General features: G+C 42.4%; 1 protein-coding gene across 3 annotated transcripts in view; it reads left to right on the top strand.

The window, feature by feature from the left end:
- Positions 1-10,757: 10,757 nt before the first annotated feature.
- Positions 10,758-24,244, top strand: part of smurf1 (SMAD specific E3 ubiquitin protein ligase 1) — a 35,305-nt gene continuing 21,818 nt past the window's right edge. For all 3 annotated transcript variants that reach the window (XM_080775532.1, XM_080775531.1, XM_080775530.1), the window contains exon 1: positions 10,758-11,054. In XM_080775532.1, coding sequence (XP_080631658.1) covers positions 11,000-11,054 — 55 coding nt within the window. In that variant the 5' untranslated portion in view covers positions 10,758-10,999. The remainder of the gene's footprint in view (positions 11,055-24,244) is intronic.

The following is a 24,244-nucleotide window of genomic DNA, read 5'->3' as shown; positions in this document are numbered from 1 at the left end:
GTTGCCTCCCTCAAACCCTGAGCCCTGAACCCTCATTGACTTTAGTGAGGTCAGCTGTAAGTGCTTGAGGGTGAGAGGCTGCAAGGGCTCCACATTGTTGTGAAAGTAACGGGACAGCACTTTGAAGATGAGTCCGCCATTCATGACACTTTGCATCACTTTATAAAAACTGTCCTTATTCACAGCCAGTGCCTACCTACTTGGCCTATTTATACATGTCTATTTTAATATTTAAGCTGATCGGTTTATTATTAGTTTCATAAATACACTTTCCTGTGTGATATGGGTTGTAATATTCATATATAATAATATTCATTATACATTTCATTTCCATATTATTTTACTTTGCTCATTAGTCATTTCTCATCATGTTTCCCTTATTATTATTATTATTAAATATATAGCCTATCCTTCCATTCCGTTTCCCTTTGAGAACAGTGAGAAAGCACTATTGTGTTTGTTGACATTCTAAGCGCGATACATAACTAATTTGCATACTTAAATGATTGACGTTCGGAGGATCCCCCATAGAGTATTAAAAGGAAAAGGATCCTCCTCATTTCCCTGGTAACGCTATGAACTGTGGGTCCTTTCTTTGCTAAAGTCGGCTGCATAGATGCTGATTTACCGATTTCAAACGGGACTTCCCTCACAGATGTCACATGAACGCGCAGCTAAATCAATGAGGGCTCATTGAGTCAGCAAGGGAGTGGATTGGGATTGGGTCTATGATGACAAATTGACAACCCTCTGATGACAACCTTCTGGCCTCTGCGGTAACTCGCGGCGCTAAGAACAAACACTCACAGCTGTTTATTTCGGCTGGGATGTTTTTTTCTGCTGCTCCTCTGCTTGCTTCGTGCCTCTGTGATCTCTTGTTGCAAGGTGAGACTTGAGTTTTTGTATTGAGTTTGTTTGTTGTATAATTATGTTTATTGTTTATGTACGTAGCAGCTAATGTGGTTTTCGTTATATCTGCAGGCATACAACATGTTTGTGTCTTTGATAGAAGCTGTCACGTTTATATATATATATATATATTTTTTACATCGGTGTAGTTATAGGCTGAGCTCTGTCCATAGCTCTAAATTCTGCAACGCAAGTGCAACGCATTAGAGCTATGGACCAGAGCTAATTGAGAGATGAAGCAGGGACTCCCCTAGCCCCGCAAGCAGAACCCGAATGTAGTAAAGTTTCTGACACTTTTAAGACTTTACTGCATTGGGTCCTGCTTCAAGTGGGGCTGTCGCCAGTTACGCACAAACAAATACAATGTAAACACTCCATGAGACGGACTTCTGCGCGCTTTTACCATGGTTATTCATGTATTGACTTACGAATGTGCGAACTATAAGTACCTTACATACCATACCGACACATCTCCTGTGTCGCGGAAGCCGTTAAGTATTTTTAATCCATGATTGATTAAAAATGTCGCTTCTTCCTACCTTGTTTATTGACACCTCATTGTACCGCCTATCTGGCTAGCTAGTGGTGCTACAGCTATGACGGAGCAGATCAAAGGCAGGGACGTTGCCCGCAAAGCCAACCGCACATCGGGAGGCGGTACAATAAACGGTAAATAAACAAGAAGAAATCAAAGCGACATTTTTAATCAAACATGGATTAAAAATACTTAACGGCTTCCGCGACACAGGAGATTTTATCAGAGGTATGTAAGGTACTTATAGTTCGCACATCCGTAATCAAACACAATACAAAGCGCGGTAATAGCGAGCAGATCGAAGAAAGGTTGAGTTTTTTATATCCGCGTTCCAACAATCGCATTGGAAAATCTTAGCTTGACCAGGGACCCTACGGGTCAGCCCGGTTCGGTTCGGATTGGGCTGACCCAGGGGGTTCCGAGAGGGGCTAGGACTCCCCACTACACAATTCTGTTGCAGATTAGCTCTGGTCCATAACCTAATGCTTCTATGATTCTGCCCTGCATATAGAAGCATTAGGCTATGGACCAGAGCTAGTTGCAGATTAAACATGTTACCTGTTCAGATGGCTTCATGAACTTGTTTTTGATGGCACTATCATTAGTGCATGTTGGATGCATGTTAATGTGTATATTTCACATATTTAACCACTTAAGCTGCTGTCTGCTTGGTAAAGTTGACCTTCCACTCTGTACTTGGCCTGCTCTTTTTTTCCTTCTACACCTCAAATCTCTTTACTGAAAATAGCTGATCTGCAAGTTGTGAGCTTGTAGATGTGCTACTTTTGGCCCAAGTTCTCAGAATAGGAATGATTGGATTGGTGGTCACATTTGGCTGTGTGCCCTGCCCTCCATATAAAACAGTCAATACTGTAGTCATGTGAATTGGCTTGTAGATGTTAAACTATTTATATTTGAATATTTATCTAGTGCCAAATAATTTGTCTCAAAACAATTTACATCGTTGTCATCGGGCAGAAACCTCGTATCTATACTTGTCAAGTTGTTTCAACTAGAGCAGGTTTTTCTTATCTTTTTATTTTAAATGGCTGAGCTCACATGGAGGCGTGATGTAACACATGAGCTAGTTAGTAGATGGGCTATATTGGAGTTTATTTTTCCATTTCCTGGTAACTATTCTGGACACGCGTTTCCACCCAACGTCTACGATATATTGAGCAGAGACATGACGGACGCATGGCCATTTAAAATAATTCCACAGTAAAACGATGCATTTCAATGTATTCATCTTCACAGATACTTCAGTAAGCAGGATCTGAAGGAACTGCTCGGCCTGTAGGAGACACGCTAACTTCAGCTGCAGAGCCTCCACTCCAGCCTGCACCGCCTGACTGACAGACCCCGAGCTGGATGAACACACGGCGCTCACACAGTTCTCGGTACAAATTGCTCAAACAGTGGTCATTCCTTATTGCACCATATTTATTAATGCTTATTGCTACCAACATTCAGAAGACCCCCCCCCCCTCATTCGTTATTCCAACTGTATTAACCCATGTTGGGCGGGGAACCCCTTTTGGTGTTTTAAACATTATGTTATTATTTAGTTATTGAAAAATAGCAGATCTACGAGCTAGTATAGGTCTGCTATTTTTTGAAAAATCGTAAAAATGTGTTGCAAATATTTGAATAATATATATTCTTTCAAAGTGAATGTTTTTTAACTCTGGTCTAAAATGGGTTAAGTTTCATTGTGATGCACAGCATTATGCTAAGCAACACTCACTTGTTTGGTGGACCACTTGCATTTTGCTGCTTGAACCTGTGTAGGTAGTGACCATGTACCTTCATCTTGAACCTGTGTAGGTGTGTAGGTAGTGACCATGTACCTTCATCTTGATTCTTTGAGGTGGTGGTCAGCGACGAGGAAGAGGAGGACGACGAGGAGTCTCGGCGCCAGATCGAGACCAGAGTGCACAAGGCTGAGGAGGGAATGAGTGTGGAGTCGGCAGAGAACATGGGCTCCAGCGCTGAGACAGATGGCTCAGGATGGAGCTCCAAGGTCCTCTCGGAAAACGAGAGAAGCCAAGGACCCCATGCCCCCTCCCATTAGTATCCCCAGCCTGATGTGGTGGTGGTGGACCTGGACACGTCCACATCAAAACTGCCTTAGTTCCAACTGGAGACGTGAGAGCAAATTCCTCTGCTGGGCTTCAACGTTCTGGTCGTTCACGTTTGTAGGAAGCTGAACGCGGAAGTGTCGGCTGCATAAAGCCACGCACTGCGCATATTTCTTTCCTTCCATGGAGCAACATGGCGGCGCCCTTACGGTCTTCACGTCTCGTCCTCTTTTGACGGCCCCCTGACCCTCGTCAGAGCCTTTCCTCAGGGTCTTCCTCTCCACTCGTTTCATGTTCTCCTGTGCTGCCCTCGTCATTCGTCCAGGTCTTCCATAAATGACTTGATCAGAGAGCGCTTGGAGGCCACAGAAGTGTTCCTTCCACTGCTCTCTCTTGTTGGAGTTGAGTTGGGGTGGATCCAAGAGGGGCAGAACATAAGAAAATAAAACGGTGCCAATGTAGTCTAAACTATAAGTATGCACCCCACTCAATGTTGGGAGTTCAGAACTAAGTGTGCAAGGAGACAAAATATATATATATATATATATATATATATATATTCAACTTTCAACGAGAGTGGGTCCATCAATCTTTTGGATGTCATCTTCCTCATCTCGCGAGTAAAAATAAATAAATATGTTAAAATTATAAACAAGAAAAAACAAAGTAAATATATATATATATATAAAAGTAAAAATAAATAAATAATAATAATCTTTCATAATCCTCAATTTATGTTTATGTTCGAAAAAGGAGTAGGAAGACGTTTATTGAAAAAGACAAATTTGAGACAAATTATTTGGTACTAGATAAAGTGCAATCAAATATAAATGTATAATTCCACACAGCATACCTGAAGGGGTTCTTCACAGTAGTATATTATGGCCTTGACGTCCAAGTGGTTAAATAGTAAATGGGTTTGTTAATGTGATGGTTAATGAACCGGTGCAGTGGTCTTACCGTGACTACTTCCCACGTAAATGACTTCATCACCTCCTTCTGCCATTGTGCTATTGCTTGTGGTTGTCCATCGTGTCCGATGATGACCATCTTCTCCTATTTGTGAGTCCTCTGGTGGCTGTATAGTCCGATCCTGGATCCGCAGTCACGGTTGCAGACCAGGCATATGAAAGCGGTACTGGAAGCGGTACTGGGGGGAACAGGGGTGGCTTTGCGGGCATGCCTCTTTGCACGCTTTGCTGCACGGTGTTGTGTGCGCTGGCTTTCTATATGCTGCACTCCCTGTGGAGCGAGAACGCCAGAGGTCGCGACAGGATGCGAGTTCCTCCAGTGAAGAGGGGTTACATCACAAAAAAGCATTTATCATGAAACATGCGTAAGCTAAGAAAGTAACAGTGGAATATCTATATTATGAGACTACATATAAACTATATATATATATATATATATACTACTGTTCCCAGCTTCATACCTCGATTCAAATTCAGAGGCTTTCTTAAAGAATTCCACACGGATCGGCCTGTCGGTGTCACGCAGAAACTGAAAAGACAAACCCATTTATTTACGAGGCCAAAATCGCCACCAGAGCAAGCGGTTTCATCTACAGGTGGAAATAATGTCATCAACTCACTGTTTGATGCATTTTTTTTATCGCATGCTCTGCCTCAGATTGTTTGTCATTCAACTCCACAAAGCCGTAGAGCTGATGAGTTCCCTCTGAGTCTAACATGACATCACAATTGATGACTCCGTAATGCTGGAAGGCCTCTAACAGTTTCTGTTTGTCCACTTTTTCGCTCGGGTTTCCGATGTACAGCGTGTTCGACATGTTTCCGTCTCTTGGGCCACCATATCCGCCGCCACCTCCATATCCATATCTACACACACACAGTATTTAGCAGACACTCTTCTTAATCCAGGGAGATTTACAGTAATCTCGATGTGAGCTCAGCCATTTAAAATAAAAAAAGATAAGAAAACCTGCTCTAGTTGAAACGAGTAGATTACAAGGTTTCTGCCCGATGACAACGATGTAAATCGTTTTGTGACAAATGATTTGGCACTAGATAAAAATCAATATATATCAAAATAATTATAATTATAATTATAATCAAATATAAATGTATAATTCCACACAGCATACCAGAAGGGGTTCTTCTTATCCCCTGTGGTCTGACTAATCAGGGAGTCTTTGAAGACCTAGATCTTCTCCTCCACTGCCACAGGTAATGAGGCGGTAGACCACCACATTCTGTGGTTTGCCCAATGCGGTACGCACGGTCCCCGGCCTGCAGGGCATCGGTGGCAGGGTTCCAGCCATGGGATCATAGATGTTGACCACACGGTTGGCAGCGGTCATGGTGTTGTTGTTTCCATATGTTGTAGAAGAGCCAGCTTGAGGCTCCCGTTTCAAGGGGCTGTTTTGCGTGGCTGCCCAGGGGGAGGCAGTATAGAGACCAGTTCTTTTCCCCTCCATCAGGTGCCCTTGGCTGGCCAGGGGGAGGCAGTTTAGTGACCAGACGGGACACTCTGAGTCGGTCTTTCCGTCCACCAATGCTTGCAGACGGCCTTTGCAGAAACTGTGTCTGCACGACAGGATGATTTAAAATAATGATTGACCTGACAAGGAATAATCAACTTATTGGGGGGGGGGGGGGGGGGCGTTCAGTCATAAGCCCGCAGATGGTAGCGTCGCCCCATTGGCTCCTCAGCCAAGCACATGCACCAAATGTCTGAACCTGCGGTTCGTCTCGTACTGAGCGGGATTACTATTGCAACAACACATCAGTAGAGGGTTTTGAATCTAAAAACCAGAGTGGCTCGGACAACACAAAAAAAAAAAAGACCAGGGACAGGTGGGCATCGCGGCATTGAGCCGCGTGGGCGGAGCTTCATTTCTGTCCACCAGCTGTCTTTAAGAAAAAAAGCAAAAACAGGATGAGGCACTTTGCTTTGAGCGGAAAACTGCCGTACCTACTAGACCCCTAAGTGTGGAAACGGCTTGTGTGTGCATGTTAGAAGCGTCTGTAGTATTTGTGTGGGGGTCCGGTCCATTAGAAGCGTCTGTAGTATCTGCAATATGCCAAATGTATGTATTATATTAAATATATTAAGTATTTTCTATTGATAATATGATATATAGATTAGAATACATTATAGAGCATAATATGCTTTATAAATATATATGACTTACACTATTACATTATTTAACTATGTACTTAATTTCTCTGTTGTGAATTATTGTTTTGGGAATATTCTATTCGTTTCTATATTGCACTTATTTTATTTCTTTGACTTTTTTTTTTGTCTAATTTTATCATGTTCGGAATAAAGTTTTTCATTCATCTTTGAAAAGTTTGCTTTCATACTGGATTTGTATTTGGAAGGCTTCTCTCCCGTATGGAGGCGCTCATGGATCTTTAAAGTGTTTGCATGACGGAAACTTTTCCCCACATTGTTTGCAGCAGAAAGGCTCCTCCAGTGTGTTTGCGCCGGTGTGTCTTTAAACGCATTAACTGATGAAACTTTTCCCCACATTGTTCACAGCAGTAAGGCTTCTCTCCCGTATGTTGGTGCTCATGAATCCTTAAAGTGTGTGGATGACGGAAACTGTTTCCACATTGTTCACAGAAGTAAGGCTTCAATCCAGTATGTAATTTCATATTTCCCTTCCTTTTGATCTGATCCTCGGTGTAGTATTCGCATTGATTTGTGTGTAGTATTGTAGAAATTATTTTTCAGTCCCAATGTCTCATAATTATTCCATGGTCATCGATTCGACTTAGAATCGCGATTCTAATGCCGTCCGATTCAGAATCGATTCTCATTTTCCAAAAATCGTTTTTTTTTAAATTATTTTCTTGCACAAATGTACCTGTGCATGCAATGCATTATGGCCTGGGTTTCTGCATAGTGCATTTACTACCAGCTAAGCTAAGCCTGCCAATTGTATTTATTTTACACCCGTTTTAATACTAATGTATTGTTCTGGTATTGAGTGAGAAGAGATTTTGTAACTTTTGTACTGGTTCAAATTTGTGCAAGCTAAATAAATGAGACATGTTCTTACTCTTGGATTTAACCTTTGTGTGTTTAAATCATTCAGTTGATAAAACCTTTACAATTATACAAGCTTTTTACTAAATGTACTCTGCTTTCATGCCAGAAGACTGGAGTAGATCATGCTAAAATTCTATTTAATTGTTTTTAATAAATAAATAAAAACTGCTTTAGAACTTTTTTTGAATCGAGAATCGGAAAAGATCGTTTTTGAATCGAATCGTCACCCCAAGAATCGGAATGGAATCGTGGGACACCTAAAGATTCGCAGCCCTGGTCATTGTTGATCGTCGTCTCCGCTTGGACACACATGGTTTATATCGATGCTTGTCATGATTCATGAAACTCCAAAACCAAACGCCATGTCATAACGAACTCTATGCAAAAGAGTATGATTCAAAGAGAAAAGAAAAAAAGACATGCAAAAGAGGTCTGTATATTAAAAAGTAAGAGATAATAGGGTTGTTATAGATAGAGACTACATTTGTTTTTGGAGGTAATCTAATAATGGCAGGCTTTATGGAAAAAATTGACATTTTATTGCTTATAGCAGCTTTAATGTTGTTTAAACCCAGTGATTCATTTCCAAGTCAACTAAGGACCCCCGAATTAATAGATATATATTTGTCTGCGGAACCCTCATCTGAAAGCATGTTATGCCATGCAGGAACCCATGATACAAGATATGTGTTGTTAAAGGACAACTTTAGTTTTTTTTTTTTTCAACCAAGGTTCATGTTTTAGGTCAGGGGTTTTCAACTGATTGTGAACCAGGGACCACCACCCTGACTTTGAATCAACCTGGGGACCACTATTGTGTTGGGTGGGGAACTGAGGATAATAATAATAACTTTATTGTCCCGAAGGATATTTGTCTTCACAATCTGTTCAACAGTTCAACACCCACATCAAAACAACACAGAGCACATAACACCAAGACAGTACAAAAAAAAAAAAACATGAGGTCCCCACAAGCTGTGTACAGAACCATCCTATCGGCGGGGCAGTTTGTTTAATGCCGCGATGGCTGAGGGGACAAAACTCCTACTAAAACGGACCTTTTTCCATGGCAAGGTTCTGTATCTTTGTCCAGATGGCATGAGGTTAAAGAAACGATACAGAGGATGGTCAGTGTCATTTGATATCGAGAGTGCTAGTCGTGTGATGGCGTTATTGTTCATATCAGAAAGTGTGGGTGTAGGAAGTCCGATGATTTTGGAAGCAATACGGGTGATACTGAAAAGTTTGTTCCTGTTAGGCATGGACAGTATGGTGTAGAAACATGCAGAACAGTACAACAGAACAGGTTGAATAATGCTTTTGTACAATAATAGCAGAAGATGAGGAGCAACAGATAATGATCTTAGTTTACGGATTACATGGAGTCTTTGCTGAAAGCGTGACTGGATAGATGTAATGTGTTGATCAAACCTGAGTCTATTGTCCAGTGTGAGTCCAAGATATGTGAAGCTGTCTACCTGTTCTATTGTTTTACCATTAATGAGGAGTGGGTTAAGTCCAGTGTGGGTTGTTGTTTCAATGACCAGTTATTTTGTTTTGACCACATTCAACTCTAGATAGTTGTCAGTGCACCACTGTGTGAAATTAGAAATGGTATTCTGATAGACCGTAATAGAGTTATTGTCATGGAGCAGTCCGAGAATGGCAGTGTCATCAGAGTATTTAAAGTATGTGATGTTAGTGGGTGAGGGGCTAATACAGTCATTTGTGTACAGAGTGTAGAGGAAGGGGCTGAGGACACAGCCTTGAGGGGCCCCTGTGTTGGTGATGGCAGTTGATGAAAATGATGTACCAACTTTAACTGTTTGTGGTCTATTGCTCAGGAAGCTGTGAGTCCAGTGTATGAGAAGTGGGGGGATGTTGAGCTGATGCAGTTTCTTGATCATATGATGGCGTTGAATTGTATTAAAGGCAGAACTAAAGTCAACAAAAAGAATAGTGGCAAAATTGTCCGAAGATGAATCCAGGTGTTGGAGAAGGGAGTGAAGGAGGCATGCCACAGCGTCCTCTGTCCCCCTCTTGGCCCGATAGGCAAACTGGAAAGGGTCCAGCTGTGACCTGACAGCTGGCAGAATGATGTTCAGAATCAGTTTTTCCAGGCATTGGGCTAAGGCATTGGGATATGGGCTAAGATTAGTGCTTTTGTAAGTTAAAACACTTTCTATGCTATGCATCCCATGTGTATACATCCTACTGTTTCCGTTGACTACTACTGGTAAAATGTCCTAATAATAATTACTCAACCAGACAATAACTCCCTTTTTCTGTTGAATTTCTTGAACTCCAACTTGTCAGTAAATGACGACATGGATGGACTCATCACAGGTCACTAGTTCATGGTTTCTCAACTAGTGGAAAGAACATTTAAAACAAACCCTACATTACTAAATGCATGGTCAGGGACCACATGCAATACCTCCACGGACCACCAGTGGTCCACGGACCACCTGTTGAAAACCCATATTTTAGGTTGTTATTAGAGAAATTAAAAGGTGAGTGTATTTTTTTTTTTCATTTGCTGCTTTCTTTAGTTTTGGATATTTTAGCTGTTTTTGACAGGGGGGCGGGGGCATTCGAGCATGGGGCTAAATATGCATTTATTTTTAAAAATGATAGCGATTTATTTTTTTATTCTTTACTATAGTCCAGTTAATAGACCCCACAAAAAATCACGGGATCTACTGAATGTGTCAAACTGGCATATTGAGCCTATATGAGGCTATGACACACAGTGTGGCTTGCCCCAGTAGGCTACCTTCACATTCAGTAGATCCTACATGTGATCTATAGTAAATAATACAAAAATAAATCGCTATAAAATGTTGTAAAGAAATACATATTTAGCCCCATGCTCGAATGCCCCTGTCAAAAACAGCTAAAATCCCTAAAACGAAAGAAAGCAGCAAATGAAAAATAATTAACACTAATCTACTTTCTCTAATATCAATCTAAAACATGAACCTTGGTTGAAAAAAATTAAAGTTGTCCTTTAAAAATATTTAAAAAAAAATATATCCCACACTTTCCAAATGCTATGTTTTAATAGCAGATCTACAAGCTCACAACGCGTCGCGACGTTTTAAAGGGCGAGGGAGGGAGGAGGGGGGTGCGGGCTGCGGGCTTGTTTTCATAGACCTGGGTCGCTTCGCTTGTTTCTCTCACACAAGCTGGCAACACTGGCTTGAGAGCCAGCCCCCCGAAAATGTTCGTGTGTGTTGTGAGCTCTCGAAGGAGGAACGGAGCGGGGGGGACTTTGCGATAAAAAAAATAATAATACAGTTTTCGCCGCGAGGAAAGCCGCGACGCGGACCACGGATTTCAACACCGTAGCTCGGCTGTCCTCCGACAACCCGGGTTGTTGGAATCGCTGTTTTATCGGGGCGGGCCGGCCCGAGCGGGACGCTTGCGTTGACCGTTTTCCCCCCACGGAGTGATGTCGAATCCTGGGACTCGAAGGAACGGGTCCAGCATCAAAATCCGCCTGACAGGTAAAAAAAAAAAAAAAAAAGGGGGAATAAAAAATGGGCAGTGAAGGTTCTTGACTGTTCACGTCCCGTGGGGTTCTTTTGGGTCACAAACGGAGCTGTTGCTACAGAAGAAGGTTTATCTGAGCCGTTGCTTGCTTTGCCTAAACATCCGGTTTTTGTGTATCGCCAAACATTAGCAGCAGCAGCACAGCCAGCGATGCTAGCGCGTTAGCATAGCGGCTAACCAACCAAACTGCCGTTAAGCTGCCGAGTGGAGTGGAGAGAGAGGACAAGCCAACACACAGACAGACAGGCTGCTGACTGGCGCGTTCACACACACACACACACACACACACAGTCACACACACACACACACACACCATTCCACACATCACGAAAAGCAATAGAAAAACCACTCTTATCTGATAGCAATATGTTAGCTCTGGTCCATAGAGCTATGGACCAGAGCTAGTATTATGTGTGTGTGTGCCATTGCCAGGTTACTAGCTAACATTAGCGGATTTCGTTACTCTAGTTAGCTAGCTACACCCATTTTTGGGGGGGGGGAGGGTGGGGGGCTGACCAAGACCAACCGAGTCCGGTCGTTTGTTTGACCTGATGATGAGCTACACACAGTGAAGTCTTCTGTTCATTTTTACTCCCGATAGTGTAGAATTGAATTGTAACCGAGTTGGGGGGGGGGGGGGGGGGTGCATTTATACACTCCCGGAGTTACACACGGGAGGAGTAGGATTTCACGGTGTGTAGTGTGGTGTAGTGTGTACGCTCCGTAGCCAAACGCAACTGTTGCTAATCGATCTCGTCGGCATATTTGACACGGGCAGCCTGGGAATTATGCACGGATATTGATTGGCACTTTTCCTCTCTTCCATCTTTAGTTTAGACACAGATGTCTGACTCTTTTAGCGCCGGCCAGCCGGGAAGAGCTGTTTGACACGTTCGGGCTCTCTTCTTTTGATACAATCATTGCTGTGTTGTTCGCTTCAGGGTCAGACTCCTCTGTTATTTGATGCTCACATGGCAGATGGGGGCGCACACACACACACACACACACACAGACACACCACTGGAACAATGGGGTTTACTGTAGCTGCCATTGTAGACCTGCTGGGCAACCAGGGGCCTCTTATTCAGATGGAAATGACGACCCGGACCCTGTGCCGCTGGGCAGACGCCTTGTCCTCTGTTCTCCCAGTTCACAGTCAAAACAACACACACACAGTCTATGACACACACACACACACACACACACACACAGCAGACCATGCTAGTGTGGCGAGTCAGTCTACTCTGCAACACGCCAAAACAGTTCAGTCGAGTGTATGATTGTGACCGTTGGATGGGTTTTGAGTAGTAGTGTTGTCCAAAATGCTGATGGGCTCTCGGAGACTCTGGCTAAAAGTGTTGGGTGCTTGCTGTTTGTTTTTGACATGCCCATGTGTTCCCAACTTAGATCAACAACCTCTGTGCCATATTTATTTGCGAGACACAACTCTTGACACATCTTGTCCTTGTCACACTGTCTCTGCTCGAGTGCAGACTCTGCTCACTTGCATACAAGAGATAGCTGAGCCTCAAATGCTTTAGTTTTTGTTTGACTGTATGTGCTTTCATTTGAGTGGAAAATGTATATCTTTGAAAGTGTGTGTGTGTGTGTGTGTTTGTGCGTGCGTGTGTGCACAGGGCAGGCATGGAATGGATGAGGGAGAGAGAACGAGTCATGTGTTTGTGTGTGTCAGCCCAGCCATTATTTCTCTTTGGGTACAGGCAGGCAGAGGTTATTGCCCCCACTGTGCCCCGCCCCCACAGGTATGAGAGGAATTCTAATTGGCTGAGGAATGTGCAATGAGCCAATGGGAGTGTAATGCTGCCTGGCTGGCCAACAGACAGTGTGTTTAGTCTGTGTGTAGAGGTTGTTTGGCCTAGATCAGAGCAGCGAGCAAAGACAAGACCATGTCGGTTTGTTGCGTAGTCTTGGATCTCTGAGCCAAGACTACATAAGTCCATATATGGACAGTCACATTGCAATTTGCAGCTAATAGAGCGTCGCAGTCCCGCCACCCTTTCAGAACGACGAGTGGCCCAGGAAATGATTCTCCATTCATTTTCTCCATAGTGCTTTTCAAAAAATATTTATATAAAGACGGTTACACGCGGACAAAGCCAACTCGGATCGTGACAAATCATGACGACAAACACTATTTTGTGCCGTTCAAATAATTTGAAAGAAGAAAATATAGGCACTTATTTGTTTTGTTTTTCTTCTTACTAATTATTTGATCGGCCCAAAAACATTGTGTTTGTTGTCATGATTTGTCACGATCCGAGTTGGCTTTGTCCGAGGCGTAACCGTCTTTATATAAATAAAGAGTGACGCTCTATTGAGACAGTGTTGTGTCCTTCGTACACTGTGTCATGATTCCCCCCCAACAATTACGCCTGAGCTACTAGGGAAGTCCTCTATGTTTTTTCTAGTGATGGGAGATTAATTGGCAAACACATCGGCCGATTCTAGTTGTTTTAGCATCGGTTTCATTAATCAATCAGACCAATTAATTAATCGGTCCGATTAATCTGTCTTGTTTTTACAGATAAACAAGCCCAAAGTAACAGCTTGAACAGATCTACAAGCTCACAATATTAAATATAATGGAATTAAAGTTAAATCTGACTTGCCTAAAGCCTGCAGTCAGTGCAGAAACCCTGTTAAATGTATTTTTCAGAATGGACAAAATTATTATTATTCTTAATTGCAGAATGAGATCACATCGACATCGGTGTAATATCGGTTATCGGCCATAACAGCAATTAATTATATCGGATATCGATATCGGCCAAAATGCCTCATCGGCACAACCCTAGTTTTTTCCATAAGAACTCTGATATTTTCAGATGGCAATATGGATGAATGACAAAGTATGAATTAGGCTTAAAAGCTTAAATGTAAAAAAAATAAAAAGAAATCAAGAACAAATTTAACACTATTCCAAATTTTATGAAATGTTTGTTTTATGTCCCTACTATAAAACTATGTAGGCTAATATGGAGAAAGTTGTTCATCTACTCCTACCCTATTCACAGGAGACCGGAGTATTGTCACTGTTAGGGCCGATTCATACTCCTTTTTTTAGAGCCGAATAAAAGTCGGTTCGGCGCTGTAGAGCCTACAATGTGACGTCATTTGAGGAGGTTCGGGGAGGGGCGGGTACCGTCCTAAAGTCGCCTCTTCGGTACTACTGAACATTTCTGACGAGCCAAAATCATTTCGGCACTACAGCGCCGAAACAGCGGTAAAATAGGAGTATGAATAGAATCGGCCCTGGAGCTACAGTGATTGACTGGTGGTGGACTCGGCGTTACTCCATATCACCTGTCACCGGAGGTGTTTTATCAGGCAATTAATTACGCTACAATATGGCCTAATGTATGAATAATAGATAGTTGTCTGCCAGCGGTAGGCCACATTCATCACCCGCAGCCAGAACATGCCAGCATGCGGCAGGTGGCTGGACTGGTGCTAATTTCTCATTGCGTCTAGCCGACTACACAAAAGCTGGATAGAGTTCAGTTTGGGGACCTCGTCGGCAGAGCCTTGTTCAATTACGGATGGAAAAAAGGAGGGCAGTTTCTTTGTCCAGCTCCGTTTGTGACAGCCTGTTAACCCATTCTGACCTGAGATCAGATTCATACGAGGTTTTCCACTGGACACACACTGGTCTGATTAACCCATTCTGACCTGAGATCAGATTCTAAAAAAATGTCAGTCGTTCTTCGATTTTTCAAAAATAGCAGTCCTACAAGCTCGTAGCGCGCCACTCGGTGGCGCGCTATGAGCTTGTAGATCTGCTATTTTTCAATACATAAAGCATAACATGATGCTAACACCAAAATGGGTGCCCGTTCAGAATGGGTTAATAATCTCATCACATCTGATGTGATATGCAATGTGAATACCAGATTCTGGTACGAAACTAAAGAAAGCTAGCATTGTTGGTCTCAACCAGCTTAGTTATTTTTATATATATATATATATATATGTCTAGTAGAGAGTGAGTCGGTCGGTGTGTGAGCTCGCCACCATTGGTGTGTGAATGTGGGAAGTGAGGACGCTGGCGTCAACTGGTCGCCGCTTCACCTCCCAATGTATGAATGAATGAATGAATCATTGTAAGCGCTTTGAGTAGGCACGTAGTGCATAGAAAAGCGCTATAAAAATGCAATTCATTATTAGGATAGCAAATAGCAAACATTAAATATCTAATTGAGCAAAATGGCAAGAAAAATAAGACTCTTAGTTTTAACCCATTCTGGGCGGGAACCCCTTTTGGGGTTTAGCTATTGAAAAATAGCAGATCTACAAGCTCATAGTGCGCCATTTTTGAAACATCGAAGAACGACTGACATAGAAACATAGCTTTTTCAGAAAACTGTCAGGATGTAGAAGACATTTTTAGAATCTGATGTCTCAGGTCAAAATGGGTTAAGAAGACTAAGATTATTATTAATGGTGGACAAAGCCAATTCATTTCTGTGAATAAAAAAAGGCCCAGTTGAATCACTTTATTGTGAATGGTCGTTTCCCTGATCTGACAGGATCTTGTAATTGGCCGGCGGTGGTGGAGGAGGTGGCACGTGTCGCTGTGGGTTTTAACGCTAGCTTGTGCCAGGTACTCTGATTGGATACTAGCAGCACCTTGGCCCAAAGCTCAACACGCAGAGCAGAGCCAAGACGGGCCAGACGACTGATACTCTCAAAGAGCTTTGATGGGACAGACTTGGGAAAGAGGGCAAAAGAGGTTGAGGAATGGTTTGGCGGGAGCTGTGCAAGGGGAAGCCTTCTAGAGAGCGATCAAAAGCAGAGAAGTGGAGAGTAAAGGGGGAAAAGGAAGTTCAGTAGTGTACTTATGAAGAAATCGGATGCATGCCAAATTTATACTTATTACTTTAGTGCTATATTCCTTTCCAACTGAAAAAAGGTGTCTTGTTCCCCGAAGCATAAATTAGGCCTAATCTACTGGTTGACGGAGGCTGTGGGTCGCACATGCATTCAAACATGCACAGTTGCAGTGTTTTGCTTGCTTCTCTTGTCTTGTTGGTCAATGGTAAATAATAATAATAATAATAAAACTTTATTTGTATAGCACCTTTCATGGCATGAAATGCAGCTCAAAGTGCTTTACAGAGCAATGGAGAAAAAATAAAGAAAAGCAAGGCATAAACAAGCATAAAAAAACAAGCAGTAATGCAATACAGTGAGTGAGGACATGAATAACAAAAAATATAAGATCAATTAAAAGCAATGTTGTAGAAGTGGGTCTTGAGCTGTGCTTTAAAAATGTCTACAGAGGCTGCCTGTCGAAGGTACAGTGGGAGTTTGTTCCATGCCGTCGGCCCGTAGAAGCAAAAAGCTGCTTCCCCGTATTTTTTAGTTGCCATTTTTTTAGGCAAAGCGAGCAGGCCAGCAGTGGCAGACCTTAGGGGGCGGTTTGGGACATATGTAGGCAGGCAGTCATGTAGGTAGGAAGGTGCGAGACCATTGAGAGCCTTATACACAAGTAAAATAATTTAAAAATCAATCCTTAAAACAACCGGAAGCCAGTGCAGTGAAGCCAAAACTGGAGTTATATGTTCTCTCATCTTAGTTCTAGTTAAAACTCTGGCTGCTGCATTTTGGACAAGTTGTAGTCTGTCAGTTGTTTTCTTAGGCAGTCCTGAAAAGAGTGCATTGCAGTAGTCAAGCCGAGAAAAAACAAAGGCGTGGATTAGCGTTTTTGCATCGTCCAAAGACAAATAGGCTCTGATTCGTGCAATATTTCTAAGGTGAAAAAAGGCAATCTTGGTGACATGATTAATGTGTGAATTAAAATTCAATTCAGAATCAATAATGACCCTGCAGGTTCTTTACTGTACTGTTACTTTCTACAGTCAGGTTGCCAAGTCCGCTTATTATTGATTATTTCTGCTCAACTAGAACCGATTATGAGAACTTCTGTCTTATCCTCATTTAGCTTGAGAAAGTTCTCACTCATCCAGCATTTGATGCTAGACAGACAGGTCAACAGCGGGTCTAAATAGAGATCTACTCTTCTTAATCATATGCATTGACTGAGCATAAATAACCGTTAGTGGTGTGTCTGAACATCAACATAGTGCTGTTGGCAAGCAGGTGAGATGTTTATGCTTTAATGGGTGTCTTTATGCTACTGCTTTCTTTTTGTTTTTTAAAGGGACAATTTTAGTCAGGAAGTAGCTTTACCATAATTGTAACCATTTTCTTTGCAACCACAATCTTATTGTGGTTGCCACTTGAGTGGACTGGCTAGCTGGACACAAGTATTTTGAACATGCGTGGCAGAGTTTTAATAAACTATTAACCCACTTAAACAGTAGAAATATATAAATGATGTTGTTTTGTCTGAGAAAAAAAATAACACAATTTAACATTACAATGCATTACACTATAGGAACTCTCACCCTAACTTACTCAAAGCTCACAGGGACAAATGGTTCGTATGTGGCTTGGGTTTCAAAGATGTGGAAATGACAATAATGCAGATATTACATTTTATGCACCAGTATTTATTTATCGATCTGTAGGAAAAAGTTAAGTGTATGCATATTGTATATTGCGCTATTGCCATCGAGCCTAATAAAATGAAGCCATACTTAACACTGATGCAATGCACACTGTCAGATTAATAAAATAGGGTGCATTTTGCATCACAAAACACAGTTTACAGTTGAGGGACGCAATAAAACGATGACCTCTTCATCCACGGAATGCACTACTGTACTAGTACTGTACTGTTTTTTTATTGTAGTTTATTTTGCTAGCTTTAGTTATAATAATAATATTCATTTCTTGCGCAAGCAGAGCGCACAAGTACTAGTTTTGGGACTCGTATGCACCGTCCCAGCCGTCCCGCCACTTTTGCACCGTATGCACTACGTATGCACCGTCCATTCTTACATACACATGGACACATGTACGTGTGTATGTAATATGTATGTATGGATGCTTTTACATTTGGATTATATGTTTATTGCAATTACTGATGGGGGTAGGAGTAAATAAGTTTTTACTTATTCCTACTCCTTTTTGAACTTCAGCTGCAAGACCAATGATCACATTGTTGTCATTATAATTTTCTTATTTCATTCAAAAAAGAAATATACATGCATTGTGGTTATATATATATATATAGTTTTTTCTTATTTGACTGTCTTATACCTGAAGGTTTCAAAATAAAGATAATCAAATAAAATCAAAAAAGTCCCAGCAAATTGTGCCTGATACGGCAGTGGTGCCAGATTACATGCATACAGGGCTCGACGCTTAGCATTTTTCCAAGTAGCACGTGTGCTCCTAAATCTAGTAGCACACAATTTATTTTAGGAGCACGATGAAAAGTTATCAAATAATGTGTTTTTGAGGCCCCTCCTATATACAGCTTTAGTCCCCACACGTCTCAACATTTGCCATCGACAATGAACGGAGAAATTAGGTCAAAATCCCGCTAAATATGGCAATTTACGTCGTATGTAAACGAGCAAAGTATGGCCAGTATGAGATGATTCATGATGTATGATGATAAGAGTGCCCCTCACTTCACACAGGTGTGATTTTTCTTTAATAAAGTGATATGAGGTGAGGTAGGGGCGGGCAATATGGCAAAATATTATATCACAATATCTTTTCAGAAATGATCACAATATTGATATTCATCTGGATACCATATTGTTTTATATAATCTATATAATCAATTTGTTTTTATACTGATAGACTATTAGTTTGGTATGCAGATAGATAGATGGATAGATGGATAGATATATAGATGGATATAATCAATTCATTTTATGAATGGATGGATGGACAGACAAACAGACAGACTATCCGTTTTTATCTTGCTGTTCTATCATGCGAGTGTGACATTTAGTGCAGAGGCTACTCGATGGTGAATTAGTAATGTAACATTCTCCTTGGCTTTGACTGCTTCAGTTCAGACAGAACATCGGACATATAGGCTACACCTCGGCGTGGTGGAAGGAGAACTGACTACTATCTCTGGTCCATAGCTCCAGTCTAATGCGTTGCATTTAGAGTTATGGACCTGAGCTAGCCACTGACTAATATATCCAGCCAGGTCGGTCATTCGTATTGTGCTGCGCACACGCTTTTGTAAGCGAGGTGCTAAGCAAGGGATGTTTTGGTATATCAATCAATCCGTCCACTCCATGTGCGTGCACACGTGCACTCTTTACGTGCGCGGCTGCACGCTGTTTCACCCACGTTTGGTTAAAAGTTATATCGAGTGATGTTTTAACATTACAAACTTTCTAAATAACTTTAGTATTCAACGTGTCGGGGTCCTAGCAACTCCTTCGGTCTTCTGTGCTACCATGCTATCCTGCTGCGTTCGCTCCGCTGCTGACAGGGAAGAGAACTGAGCAGCAACACAGGGAGGGGCGGGGCGGTGGGAGCAAAGCAAAGGGACAGATCTTCAAATGAAAACCACATTGAGCCTCGACACGTTGTTAGCTTGTAGCTCTGCTCTTTTTGGCGAACGACACCGCCGTTCAGAAATATAAATGTAGGTATAGAACCGCGACTATAGAATGTGCACTTGCTGTATAGACAGAGACTTGTCTTTATCACGATTGAACGGTCAAATCCTGTAGTCGCACCTGTGCTACAAATTGAATTTTTACAACTCGCACGGTGATATTTTTAGTAGCAAATGCGAGTACCTAGCCGCCACAGTGTGCATCCTGCTGTGAGTGGGACGGAGGCAGGACTGTTGGACACGTGTGTAGCGTCTGCGTCCGTGTTGCATTTTCAGCATGCAAACTTAGCATAAAACTCTTGTCCACTATAGTCCCTCCCTGACATTTCTATAGTTTTTATTTGTTTGACGAAATTGTCAATATATTTTAAAAGCTCTGTCTTTCAACTATCATGACACATAAGGCTGACGAAGCGCTAATTATGTAGCAGTAATTACTAACAAAGATTTGACAAAAACACTAGTATGGCAGGAAGATAATGTGAAATTGTACGTTTCTGTTTGTTTTTTTATTCCTATTGCGATATGTTAACCAGTAACGTCACTCAGGGCTACACTGGGCACAGAATTGGTGAGTCTGCCACTATAATCAATATATATATATATATATGCCATATTCAGGTTCATATTTGTGGATATAAAGGAAATATATGTCTCCATATAGCTTATGCGATTTACATTTCCATGTGGGGGGTGTGACAGCTAGGTCAGGAGGTAACAGGGCCTGCATGGCCAAAAAGGGAGAGAGAGAGAGAGAGCGATGGAACGAGAGATGTCGGAGAAAAGGGAGACAAAACATTGAGAAGAGGATCTATTGAGATGAACTGAGTTTGCCTCTTGGCCAGTTGTGACCTTGTACTAACTAGAGGGAGCCTGTTCGTCTTTCACACTGAGAAAGGGCTGGTCACAAACACACGCACGAGCACACACGCCTCGGCAGCAACTGAGTGAGAGAAAGGGATGTGAGGGATGTCTTTTGACTGAGATGGAGGGTCTAGAGAGAAGGAAAGGGAGGAGAACACAGCAGCAACAGAGTGAGAGGAAGAGATGTGAGTGAGGGATGTCTTTTGACTGAGATGGAGGGAGAGGGAAAGGGAGGAGAACACAGCAGCAACAGAGTGAGAGAAAGGGATGTGAGTGAGGGATGTCTTTTGACTGAGATGGAGGGTCTTAGAGAGAGGGAGGAGAACACAGCAGCAACAGAGTGAGAGGAAGAGATGTGAGGGATGTCTTTTGACTGAGATGGAGGGTCTAGAGAGAAGGAAAGGGAGGAGAACACAGCAGCAACAGAGTGAGAGAAAGGGATGTGAGCGATGTCTTTTGACTGAGATGGAGGGTCTTCTAGAGAGAAGGCGGAGAACACAGCAGCAACGGAGTGAGAGAAAGACGTCTCTACTGCAGGTCTGCAGGAGGAAGCAGTCTCTCTCTCTCTCTCTCTCTGTCAACACTGTGGCTCTGGCTCTCTCTCTCTCTCTATCCTACCTTTCTTGATCTCTGTGCCTTTTTTTTGTGTCTGCCTCTCTCAAGTCTCTGCCTCCTCAGTGTCTCCGTCTTTGGTTCTGTGGAAGTGATGAGGATGGAATGTGTGAGTCAGGGAGAGGGGGGTGTAAGAGGGAAGTATGTCCTGCAGCCATTCTCCACGGGTTAATCACAGGATATAGAACAGGCTAGGCCAGACAGACACACACGCAAAGCCACCACAGACACCACATCCTAAACCGCCAGACCGGCTCGCTTGACACTGGCTGTCTGTGGGACTTGACGCTACATTTTCTGGCTGGCTAGCCCATTTAGGTCTCACCTAAATGTGTTTCTATTAAATCTGTTGTAATGTAATTGTATCTATTATCTGTATTCATTTTAAAGTGCACTGTTGCACTCTGTGTTTGTTTTTATTCTGTAAAGCACTTTGAATTGCCTTGAGTATGAAAGGTGCTATATAAATAAAATTGCCTTGCCTTGCCTCAAAATTTAGAAAAAATCTTCTAAATCCTCCAAGTTTTCTGAAATAAATATTTTCACGATTTTTTTTCAAAAATAGCAGACCTATACAAGCTGTGAGTGGCGCGCTATGAGCTTGTAGATCTGCTATTTTTCCAATAGCTAAATTATAACCTAATGTATGTGTAACACCAAAAGGGGCTCCCGCTCAAAATGGGCTAGAGAAACTGCCCAAGTGCCAACTTTTCTAAAAGTACCGTAAAGGCCACAATGACATATTTAGGTATCCCAAAGTAGCAATTTGTCTGCAACAATGAAAACGGGCAGACATGGAATATAAATGTTCTTTTTTGTTATTCTTTACTGTTATTCTTGCTATAGTCAAACCTCTCAAAAGTTTGTCTACATCATTTCTGCGTCGTCTTACAATCCTGTAACTTTCACAGCTCTGCTTGTTTTGACCTCAAATTGAGTTATTGGGTCGTAGGAGAGTCTCTATACAAACCCAAGGCTGTCACCTATCACCTGGAAGGGATTTCCCTGTTGCGCTTGTAGGCCTCTCAGTCTCGGCCACACAAACGGATAAAGATTAACCCAAATATGATATCCGATTCAGTGGACCTGTATCAGAGTGTAGACATGTTGTAATAAACTGCAGAGTTTGAGAAACAAGGCATCGTTGACTTGGGCCCGGCGGAAATGGCCCAAGATTAAAGAAGGTGAATTGGTTGAATCATGAAAGCAAAGCCCAAATAAGCAACTACACACTTCAGAAATAAGGGGCACGATGGATGGATGGCACAGTCGGTAGTGCTGTCGCCTCACAGCTAGAAGGTCCTGGGTTCGATTCCCCGCTGTGGGCGCTGGAGGGGGCGTGTTCCCCTCTCTGCGTCATCAGTGCCCATACCCGAGGTGGGGTTGGCGAAAGGGCCTTTCTGTGTGGAGTTTGCATGTTCTCCCCGTGTCCCCTAGGGTAGGTACCCTCACATGTTCTCCCAGTGTCCCCTAGGGTAGGTACCCTCACATGTTCTCCCCGTGTCCTCTAGGGTAGATACCCTCACAAAAAACATGCAGTAATCCTAGTCTCTAAAACTACCTCCCCCCTGGCCAGCCGGGGCGCCTGATGGAGGGGAAAGGAACTGGTCGGAATAACGTGTTCCTTCCACGCGCCATACGTGAGGCCCGGGGAAAACAATCGCTTTTTTGGGGTGGGGTTTAGAGAAGGGCTAAATTGGGGCGGGGGCGAAACTCGTTTCCCAATGTTGTATTAAAATAAAACGTAAAATCAGCTTTTATTTGAATAGCAGCCTAATCATAGCTAAATAAGTGTCATAATCCGATTAATCGTTTAAATAATCGGCAGATGAATCGATTATGAAAATAATCGTTAGTTGCAGTTGTATGAATGTGTGTGTGAATGGGTGAATGTAATGCACAATCTATGTAAAGCGCCTTGGATAAAGGCGCTATATAAATGCACCATTTAATGACCAACTGTGTTTCATTTACCAAGGTGTCCGAGAAGGGGACTAGAACTTCCTTTAGACCCAGTGTTGTTATTGGCAGCAGATTTAGATTTTAGTTTTAGTCATAGTCTCTTCAGTAGTTTTCACCTGGAATGTTTTAGTGTTAGTCTAGTTTTAGTCGACTAAATCGCATAAGATTTTAGTCGAAAAAAAACAGTCTGCATCAAGGCCCGCCAAAATACATTTTGTTCGACTAAATCAACTGTCGATTTAGTCGACTAAAACAAGACTTAACGGTAAAACATCCCAGGTGACAATAATGTGACAAAAAACTATAATAGGACTAAAACTAACATCGAAAGTTTGCTGCCAAAAAGCAACACTTGATCATTGTTGGACCCGGTCCTCCTGGACCTGTTCCAGAACTGCCCCATAAACAAGAGCTGTGTGTGTGTGTGTGTGTGTGTGTGTGGGAGAGAAGGAGACCCAAGAAATGAGTTTCCTAGTACCGTAGTTCAGTTCAGTGGTGTTTCTCATGGCCTCATTGTTAACTGATCTGACCTGATGTAACATGGGCTCTGCTCTCATACCAGACAGTCTGGCCTCCTTCACTCAAAACATTTAACAAGGACGCACACATGCAGTGGAAGCTGTAAACACAGAGTACATGTATATACATACATATGTTATATATACAGTAGTGTACACACACACACACACACACACACACACACACACACACTGTCTAGGTCAGTATGCACTTTGCGGTCAGATTTCCCTGAGATGTGGCAGAAAGGGAGAATGTTGTACAGTTTTCACTGTGTGTGTGTGTGTGTGTGTGTGTGTGTTCGGTCACAGCATGGCACTGACTAGCCTATATATTTTACTGTGGTGTCTGACTGTCTGTCTGTGTGTCCCAGCAATGTTCCCTCGGTCAGCTGTAGCCTTGAGGGCTTTTCATCATACATTGTCCTCTCTGGCATTCAAACCCACACTGGCAGACTTTCTCTGCATGGCAGCGTAAATATGCCACAGCCCACACGTGGAACAATTCGTTTTTTTCTTTTTTACATCTGTGCACACTTGTCTCTTTATCCCCAACTCTGGCATCAAATGTAATTCGTACAATTTAGGCATTTAGCAGACGCTCTTAATCCAGAGCGATTTACATTAAGCAAGAACAAAAAAAAGCATGGGAATACATCACATAAAAAAAGTG

The sequence above is a fragment of the Protomyctophum bolini genome (assembly GCF_963924005.1).
Source record: "Protomyctophum bolini genome assembly, chromosome: 11".
NCBI lineage: Eukaryota > Metazoa > Chordata > Actinopteri > Myctophiformes > Myctophidae > Protomyctophum > Protomyctophum bolini.
This window is presented reverse-complemented; position numbering and strand designations above follow the sequence as displayed.